We start from the raw sequence: 10887 nt of genomic DNA, 5'->3' as shown, positions 1-10887 counted from the left end.
CTATTATAACAGCTGCATGGCTTAAAATAAAAACAAGATATTCTCAGTATAACTTCAATAAGAAATACTATGTAATAGAGAGACCAGTTTTTCAACATGTTTGATATGCAGATGTAGAGATAATAGCTGGAATAAATCAGTCAAGAGCTAAAAAGGGGTGGTGGGTGGATTTCATCTGCTGAATATTCAGAGTGAGGAGGAGCTAATAAGAATAAATAGACATGTGGCTGAGCTGTTGGTCCTTACCAGAGAGTGAAATAGAAGAGGGAGAGAAAAGAGGTTACAGGATAGAAAGACAAGACAGTCCCTGCTGCATTTTATCTCTGCTGCACCGTTTAGCATCAGTTTTTACAGATAAGACATTGCAAGGATGGCTGGTCAAAAGCGAACCTGTGGGCAGATAATGGGGGAGTTTGGTGAATTCATGTGGAACTCAAGAACACGAGAATTTATGGGCAGAACCGGCAGCAGTTGGGGTAAGTGAGGGGAGAATGTGTGGGAATTGGGCAACTGAATTACCAAGTGCTTACATTAATTCAGAGTAATATGGGCAAGTGATGGGTAATAAATAAAAGTCTTGTGGTGGAGTAATAATAAATAGAAAAGTAATTGGGATGAGAGCAACAAGTGGAAGGAAATAGTGATGTTATATGAAGGACAACTCAAGCAAGTGATACCTTTATAAAATAAGGACAAAGAATTATAGTAAACATCAGATAAAAATAAAGTTGCAGGGTATGTGGTATAATAATATAGAGATTCTGACTGTAGATAAGGATCTGACGTCACTTTTAATCTGCTTGGGTTTCTATCTAAACTGTAGGTTTAATTAATTCTCTGGATAGCCTTATGCTTATCCTCTTGAATATATCCCCCACTTCTGTTGTAAGTTTATTCCATGTATCTAATACCCTTCCTATAAAGAACGGTCTGTAGAATTGATGCTAACTTAAACTTGAGACCACGGCCCATGTGATCAGGGAGCAGAGGGCAGTCAACCTAAAAAAATTGGTGTCAATTAAAATTAAGCAAAATTCTGCCAGCAATACATAAACAGGTCTAAGCATGTAATCCTCTCAACTACCATTGCTGTGGTCTTTATCTTTATTTTACTAACGCTTTTTACACTGCTCCATTTCTTTTTCCATCTCAGTTTATCCTTATATGACTACAGATCAATTACTCTGTGCCTGAATTAATAATATGTTTGTAATATTAGCAGATTAACAAAGATAAAGTTGCATCATATAAATTATATCCTAGCACATTATGTCCTGATGCATATGCTGCATTTATTTACCTAGAGAAATGCAAATCACAGACAGATGTGAATAAAATATGCTTAAATGCACTTGTTGATTCATTTGCATATGACAAGAAACAGACTTTTAAAAACGTAACTGAACATGTTAAGACAGACAGTTACTTACATGTATAGACAGACAGACACACAGATTAATAGAGATGATAGACATATGGACGGATAGACATACATAGAGATAGATAGATAGATAGATAGATAGATAGATAGATACATCATGCATAGAGTGACAGACACAAACAGATTAATATAGATAGATAGATAGATAGATAGATAGATAGATAGATACATCATGCATAGAGTGACAGACACAAACAGATTAATATAGATAGATAGATAGATAGATAGATAGATAGACAGAGACCCCAAGACAATAATTTTAGAAACAGGAACATTTAAAATTAAATATTTTTAAAATTTGAAAAATCTAAATTTCAATTTTTGCCTGGGGATATGTGTGTTTTTTCCTTCTAAATGGTTTCATTTTGAAGTGCACCTACTTCTTTCTCACTTACTGATCTTTGGTTATTGACTAATCCCTTATGCTTTATCAGAGAATGTCTTTTTTCTATTCTTGAGTCTCAGCATTTTGCACTCTCCCTACCCTATCTGTACTCCTATAACCTTTTGATTCATGTTTTAGAATTCTCTAAACTCTCCCTACTCTCAGCAGGGGATGGGGTCTGTGATCTTAGATCTGATATAGGTATGGGGTTGAGGGGGGGCTGCAGGGCCAAGCAATGGTCTCAGGTCTGATATAGGTGATGGGTCTGTCAGAGAGGCTGCAGAACCTTTTCACTGGTGTTCATTCTTTTATTATTATCATTATTATTATAGTACTATTTATCCCCTATCATACACACATATCTGGATAGCAAACATTGAGAACAGATAGACGGTTGGGGTAATAACTAATAGACAATTTTGATATAATATTAGGGATAAGTTACCTGTAATTAATGTTGATATTTCCTCTCTCCTAGCACTTATCCTGCTCTTCTACCTGGTGTTTTATGCCTTCCTCACTGCACTTTTCTCACTCACCATGTGGGTGATGTTGCAGACTATTGATGAATATAACCCAAAATACTCAGATCGCTTGGCTAATCCAGGTAAGGATTTCTTCATTTCATATCCCTCTCACCCCCCCCCCCCCCCTGTTCTGTGCGATTGTTGTGAATTCTTGTATATCTCAAGTGCCAGAGAACATTGTGCAAAAGCCTGGCTGTTGTTTATCTACATAATGGTACTTTGATGGCTGAACCGGTTTAAAATATGTAAACTCTAGGGAAGGAAAGAACTGTGAGAAAGGTCAGTCTGTTAAACCATCAGTGGTTTATGGAGTTCATGCACTAAACTTTTGGAAACATACTATATATTAGTGTAAATTGGATATTTTTATTGCTAGATCACCAATAAATCCAAGATAGAAAATGTAATTGTTAAGAGGTCTAAAATATAGTATTTATTTTACTAAATCTTCAATATGTACAACACTAAGAAATGTAAACTGAAAAAAACATTGATTTTTTTTTAATTTACGCAAATATTTTACTTGTTTTAATGAAGCACACACTGCAATATAATTGAAATATTTTTTAAAAACATTCTTTTGATTTCTGGTAAAGCTGGCCAAACAGGGATGCACTTTCCATTATGCAAAGTATGCAGTTGCCCAAGGGTAGCACACTTTAGTGGGTTATCTGCATTTCTGGCTAAGAGCTACAACTATGCAGGATTGTCTTAGATTTGGTCCATTGTGAAATAGTAGGGTTTATAGCCTAGTCTAGTGTACAAGTGTATGTGTGTGTATATATGTGTGTGATTTTTAATTACAAGAAACAAATACACGTTACAGAATATTTTTGATACTGTTTTAAGTAAGTTTTTAAGTGTCAACATTTTTTTAAAATAAATAGACCCAGCATTTTACAACAGAATGTCTATTTCACTCTAATTTGATATATTTTGATTAAAAACATAACCATATTTCAGCCGTGTAATTTATATAATGTATAGAGGTACGCCCATTACATTGCAGTATGTATTTTGGCCTTTTGTATAGGACATTTGATCTATCCAGTACAAGAGTATCTGTACATCCAAGTGCAGTGGGCTGTATATTCCTTTGGCATAAATCATTTTGCCTATGACTGTATATCCAGTTAATAGAAATGTTTATATTTGCGTGTGGTGGTTCTAGAAATTAATATTTGGGGGAGCTAAAGGGCACACGTAAAGGGCTTGATTATGAGTGGTGCAGTCATTGTTGTGCGCAAACAATAAGGGGTTTATTGCAGCTCTTTTCACACTTTGGAAATAGCGTGCACATTACAGGTTGAAAGTTCGCTTAAGCGCAATTGAATTTAACAAGAGTTGGGATAGCGTGACTTCAAAGCCCTGGTTAACTGTTACACGAGACAAAAAAGTTGCACAAAACCCCTCAAAAATACATTTTAAAGTACAGTTACACTCATAATGACACTATCTAATAAAAATTATTAGTAAAAAAAAAGTTGCAATAAAAAGTTATAAGGGCCCAAAGATAAAAAAAGGCTGCACAGAGATACATACATATACATGTCTAAATATGTATGTGTATATATATATATATATATGTGTGTGTACATATGTATTTATATGTTTATATATATGTGTTTACAGATATATATACACATATAAACACATAAATACATATGTATGCATATATAGACATATTTATGCAATATCCGTATTTAATAAAGGTTTTAACTATGTATTTAATGTAAATATTTCATATTTAAATGTTCTTCACATAGGGGAATATGTATTTATAAATAGATATTCCTATATATATATATATATATATATATATATATTTATACACCTATATATAACCATATAGGTATAGATATATATTTTACCATAAATATCAGATATATATAGAAATATGTATTTTTTAATAAATGAAACATATTCTGCTATGTGAAGAACATCAAAATGTGAAAAAGTAATATCTCATGTCTGGTTAACGCACTTGAGAAAACGATATCAGGTTAATGTGACTTTTTTCCCCCCACTTTTCATGCTCCATTAAAGTCTATGGGGGGGATACGTTAATGTGGTCACAATATTCCAGGTTCAGCTTTTTGAGCTTGTCAGGTTAGTGTTTGTGCAAAAACTTTTTACTTTCAACTTGTAATCGCGGCTACCTGATGCACGCAAAAAACTTCTAGCGGAGTTAACACACGAGCAGGAGAGTGCAAACTATCGCTCCACTAGTAATCTAACCCAATATACAGAGCCCTTTGCAGTTTAACAGGGGTGCTACACATACATTTGAAGGTGCATAGCACCCCCCCCCCATAAAACTGCCACGGGGGGTGTATTAATTGTGTATGAACGTATATACACTAAAATTTGTGTATGATGGTATATCAAGTATATATGAATACATATATAAGTATTTAGAACAGTGTATATGTGTATGGTGTAAGGCCTGTTACAAGGAATATATTATTTTGTATACAGAATAATGTCTGTTATTGTGCACCTTTTATGAAGGCATATATATATATATTATTCTTTGTTGACCTCTTTCCCATTTTTCCCCAGGGCTAATGATTCGACCAAAGCTGGATGCCCTCGAGATTGTCTATAATTTAAGTAAAAAGGGAGACAATTATGAATGGACAAAATATGTCAATAACCTGAATACTGTACTAAACGGTAATTATTTCTTCCCATCATATTACCCACCCTACATCCATCTGACAAAGGGAGTCTCATTTAACATTTAAACCATAAATTCCCTCCCCTACCAACATAATTTAGCCCCCAACCCATTACCTACTCTATCTCCTGTTTTTACATTTTTCTTTCATGATTCAGATAGAGCATGACATTTTAAACAACTTTCTAATTTACTTCTAGTATCAAATTAGCTTCTTTCTCTTGGTATCCTTTGTTGAAGGAGCAGTAATGCACTACAGGGAGCTAGTTCAGGTGAGCCACTCAACAGATAGCTCCCTTGTTCCATGCATGCTCTATCTGAATACCTTGAAAGAAAAAAAAAAATTGGGTTTTATGTCCCTTTAACATCTGTCTCTCCCTCTTTAGCCCCCACCCCTTTTAGAATCCTTTTTCTGACCACAATCTCACCATCTATTTTTCCAACTAGACTATAACACTTCAGTGCAGGAGCAGCGCGGCTCAGTGTGTGTCAGCGGGGTGTTCAACAGACAGGATGATACAGGGGATGTGAGGAATTACCCTAAGAAAGCTTGCCAGTTTTTAAGGAGCACACTGCAAGATTGTTCTGGGGAAAATGATACTACTTATGGATACCAAAGTGGGCAACCTTGTATACTAATCAAGATGAACAGGGTAAGTGAGTGATCATGAGGCTAACAAAATTCTGGCAATTTGCATATTTTTTTAAAAAACCTAGGTTACAAAATTTGCTTTTTGGACTCTTTAGGGAGCATGGAACAAAGCATATTTTTTTACACAAAAGCAAGAGGTGTTTAATGTTCCTTTAAAGGACCAGTCAATACAGTAGATTTGCATAATCAACAAATGCATGATAAGAAGACAATGCAATAGCACTTAGTCTGAACTTCAAATGAGTAGCAGATTTTTGTTAAATAAATTGCAAAGTTATGTCTATTTCCACTCCCCCTGTACCATGTGACAGCCATCAGCCAATCACAAATGCATATACGTATATGCAGTGAATTCTTGCACATGCTCAGTAGGAGATGGTGACTCAAAAAGTGTAAATATAAAAAGACTGTGCACATTTTGTTAATTGAAGTAAATTGGAAAGTTGTTTTAAATTGCATGCTGTATCTGAATCTTGAAGTTTAATTTTGACTTGAGTGTTCCTTTAAATGCTGCATTGCAAAAGACTTGCATACAAAATACATGCTTCACAAGAGGTTAAACTGTCATTAGCAAAAAATTAAATGTTTTGCCGTACAGACACAATTTCTTTTATAAGTCTACATTTATAATGTATATGCACATTATATATATTTCCTATGATGCTTAGGCACTCTGAAGTCTAGCTGAGCATCATGGGAAATGTAGTTCTGAAACATCAGGGGTCCCAAGGTTAGCCATCACTGTTATAGAGGAATGTCTGCAACATGGAAATATGTGCGCTTTTGTCCTGCTTTATTAACCATAACACAAAGTGACATGTTGTCACACATTAATATATTGTTTACATATTTAAGACCAGTTTACCTCATTATACAAAAAAGGAATTGAATATATTGAACATATTTGGAATACTGCAAATAATTAATTATAGTTGTATTATGTTTTTAGGATTAATATGCAAAACAAACAAAGATGTTATATGTCTTTCAGATAATACCTGAATGACTTTAAAAACCTTCTATCAGGAATATGAAAAAAATATGATTTAAGCATTTAAAATATATATTTTTTTGCATGAATCAAAACTTTGGTTAAAACTGCGTATGCCTCTCCACAATTCATCCTTAGAATGGAATTGCGAAATTTAACTTGCTGACAAGTACAACTTTATTGGTATACAGTGTCAGTGACATGCCCCAAAAGCATAAAAACAAAAGCGTATTTGTTTTATGTTTTTAAGTGCAGTAACATTCTTAAACTATGTTATATTTAATAATTACCTCATTGTAATGCAACAAAATAAAAAAAATACTTTAATCACTCTTGAAAAATCTTCAGGTGACTTTTGATGTCCAGTTATCAGTTTAGAATTAGGTGTTAATAAAAATAAGGCCTACAATACAGGCCATAATACAGGTTGGAATATAGTTCAATGTTAACCAACTGATATGTTGTCACATCCAAAGTTATCTAAAAAAAACAAGTTCTGAAAATTAGGGTTCATAAACTGATTTTGATGCCTCAGAACTTGAAAAAAAACTATTTATCAGACCATGAAAATCTGTCTTAAAATAATTTTTAAGATTGCTTTTCTTCTCTCACTTCTTCATCTCTTTCACAACTCAAATCTCCTTTCGGCGTCTTTCTTTATCATTGCTAACAGCCTCACTCTCATGTTTTACTCTCTATTTCCACAGGTTATACATTTTTTCCCAGAGATTGTAAAGGATCTGTCTAATACTTCCATCACAATTAACTGTACAGGGAAGGTAAGTGAATACCTGCTACTTCGACTTCCAGATGTTTTCAAGTTAACCTTATGATTTCTCAGTCTCTCTCTCAATTTTTTATTGTCTTCAGAAACTAAAATCAGCTATAAATGAAACGGTAAGATGCAAGCCATTTAATAAATATGCTGGGCTCTGAGCTACCTGTAGAAATATCCCATATAAATACCTTGTATAGAAACCTGATAAAGAAATCCTGCTTATGCATTGCCTTTAAAGATATTCCCTTAGAGTTAGCTACCCTACATAAATAGCCCTTACAATAGATGCTCCCTAAAAAGAGAGGCCCTGTGCCTACATTCAGTAGTCACTATAGCTGTGTATATAGCTTATTAAGCTTGCTTCTAATAGTAGCACTTATGCAATCCTTAAAGTTGCTGTATTTAAATAACTGAGATACTTAAACATTTAAAAGAAAAACACTCCATTTGAGTCTATATATATATTATAAACATAGAGCATACAGATAACTTCAGTAAGCACCCCATAACGAGATTATTATGTGCAAACACTTTAAATTAAATATATGTGTTGCATATACACTCAGGGATTAAAAATAAGTAAATAAAAAGGGCAAGACCTACAGGTCTATATTTTATTTTACTTTCCTTATAAACCAATATACTTTGCCTAAATTGCAATGCACAATAAAGGTATGTATTTGACTATACTGAGATTAATGCATATACAGTATATAACTTTAGTTGTATCTTAAGTAATAATAGTCTTGCTTTTAATACCATACATATAGAGTCTTACCTCCCTGTGGAATAAAGGGAGTATATATTATATATCTTATTTATACTATATAGATAGTGTTTGTTATATGCCACAGGTGATAGCCACAGACTTCTTTATCAATCACATTTTTTAAACAGAACTTGTGTTATTTATATTTATGGTATATATTCTATCACCCTTTATTTATAGGGCTTGCACGTTAACAGCTTGCAGCCTGCCTTGTATAGAATATTCATTCTTACTTAAATTATGTTGTTGTATTATTCTGTTTTAGAATGAAGAACAGGATAGACTTTTGGGAGACCGGATCTATTTCCCCTCTAATAATGGATCATCTTTGGGAACCATTGACCTGATGTATTACCCATATTACGGAAATAAAGCACAGGTGAGGTGTAATTGCAGATGGATAGAGTGTCGCCTTCGCATTTGGTTCATCAAATTAACATTCCTCACATTTTCTTCTTCTAACAACACCTCTCTACAATGTATTTGATGTAATTGGATTCCCACTCTTTTTTAAATCCCAACATCTTTATGAGCCTCTTTTTAAGCATCTTTGCTGCTACTTTTTTACTTTTTTTCTTTAACATTACCCTATTCCACACCATTACCTTATAGGGAAATAAAACTGCAATAAGGAAACGTTCAGGTGCATATACATGGCTGTGTTCACCCCCACAAAGGGATTAAGCACATACTTAAAGTCAGCTCCAGAGCATCAATGCATTGCAACCCTGAACAGAACACAGCCTGATAAGAAAGCCAGGGGTGACATACAGTATGTGTCTAACAGCCAATCACCAGCAGTGTTCAACTCAAGGCTACACGTATCAGCAATCAATAGTGCAATAAGAAAATCTAACACATTAGACCATTTGCTTTATGCCCCTTTAAAGGGACATTCCAGCCAATATTACAATCCACATGGATGCATTTCAGTTTTGAATAGAAACATTTATGTAATGTACATGTATTAGCAAAATTGTTTCTAATAAAAGCTATAGCTGTTTCAAATATGCACCATGCACCAGCTTTATAAACACAGCATTTGCTCAGACAGCCTAAGGTGGTTGTACCATCTGGTAATGAATTAAATTTCTTAATTTCTGATATGGTACAAGCCCCACTTGTGATCTGAGCAGCTGTAGTATTTGAAATGCTGGTGCACTGAGAATATCTAGCGATGCTTCACATGCACATGCAGAGAAAAATGTTAACACTTAAACAGTATTAACTTTTACTAGAAGCGTTTTTGCCAATACATGTACAGTATATTGCAAATATGTTTCTATTCAAATATGTAAGTCAGCTATGTGCATTTAAATTTTGACCACAATGTCCAATTCTGACTACTCCTCAAATGTCCTTTTAGTATGAGTCCCAAACACTTTTAACATAGCTACAACATGCCATCCATTCATTATACTCCTCACAATCCCGAGCCTTCTTAAGGGATCCAAAACTTCCAAAATGCAAGGTAGCGCACCCTTAGAGTTTTTGTCCCTTTTGTAAGTTTAATATCCCTGAAATTCCCATTAATAATATATTTCCTTTAGTCATGCACCATCACCATATCTTGCTATCACTAAAACGTTCTTATTTGGTTTCCCCTATGCAGAAGAATTACACCCAACCCTTAGTGGCTGTGAAGTTCCTGAATTTAACACGTAAGATGGATCATAATGTTGAGTGTCGTGTCAATGCAGTCAACATCAACAACAAAGATGAGAGGGACAAATTTGCTGGGCGTGTCATGTTCAGATTACGCGTTGACAACTGAAAGTTTTGGACACTGGGACATACAAATATATCTTGTCATACAAAGAGAGACATTTATACCAGGAGGTATAGAGAGATGCCAACACGGTGATGAACAACAAACCATGGCAGCCATGTTCAGACTATTGTAGCCTTTCCCTATGCTGACACACAAAGACTTCTCCCAAACACCATTACACATACATTGTTGTATAAATCATATTACACACGAAAAGAGTCAATTTGATGAACAAACACAATAATGATTGCACTATTGATCAAGGAGAAAGCAACGTGTTTGCAATTGGTGATATGTTTAGCCTTCAAAACAACAGTTCTGTAAAACTATAGTGTAGAAAGAATGTTTAAACTCTATTTTGTGGCATCTAACTTTGGGGGACTATAAATCAGAAACAAAGCTATACTTGGCAGTGGGTAGATTTAGTGGAATATAAGAAAACTAGTATATGTTGCTCTTGAACAAATATACAACAATCAGTATTAAAGTTAGGAAAAGATTTATAGCAATAAGCAAAAACAAGAATAACATTGAAGGGGAATTTGAGATTGCGATATTGTGGTTTAAGTACATTATACTGATATGAATGATAAGCATGGAAGAGATTAACGGTATTAGCTATAAATATGTGCGTAAATAACCTATTGGCTAAATAGGGCAATGATTTCAGTATTATAGTTACTTTTAAAAATGTTAAATACTCGGATATAATACTCAAAAAATAGAAGAAATTGATGCCATGAATCTGAAATTAACAACTGAATTCTACAAACAAAGCAAAAGATTCTATTTGTAGATTAATTCTATAATATGATTATACACTGGAATATAATGTACCCCATTGTTCTCAATTAGTGTACTTAATTTATTGTTTGGTAATCTATAAAGCCATG

The 10887-nt window shown here is 33.9% G+C and overlaps 1 protein-coding gene across 1 annotated transcript in view; it reads left to right on the top strand.

Annotated features, from left to right (window-relative positions):
- Positions 1–237: 237 nt before the first annotated feature.
- Positions 238–10887, top strand: part of ATP1B2 (ATPase Na+/K+ transporting subunit beta 2) — an 11382-nt gene continuing 732 nt past the window's right edge. The window contains exons 1-7 of the mRNA XM_053718457.1: positions 238–476; positions 2305–2433; positions 4916–5029; positions 5481–5686; positions 7384–7455; positions 8489–8602; positions 9836–10887. The exon at positions 9836–10887 is cut by the window's right edge and continues 732 nt beyond it. Coding sequence (XP_053574432.1) covers positions 371–476; positions 2305–2433; positions 4916–5029; positions 5481–5686; positions 7384–7455; positions 8489–8602; positions 9836–9997 — 903 coding nt within the window. The 5' untranslated portion in view covers positions 238–370 and the 3' untranslated portion in view covers positions 9998–10887. The remainder of the gene's footprint in view (positions 477–2304; positions 2434–4915; positions 5030–5480; positions 5687–7383; positions 7456–8488; positions 8603–9835) is intronic.

This window comes from Bombina bombina, chromosome 6 (assembly GCF_027579735.1).
Source record: "Bombina bombina isolate aBomBom1 chromosome 6, aBomBom1.pri, whole genome shotgun sequence".
NCBI classification, from domain to species: Eukaryota; Metazoa; Chordata; class Amphibia; order Anura; family Bombinatoridae; genus Bombina; species Bombina bombina.
The sequence above is the reverse complement of the archived record's forward strand: the minus strand, read 5'-3'. Positions and strand labels throughout refer to the sequence as shown.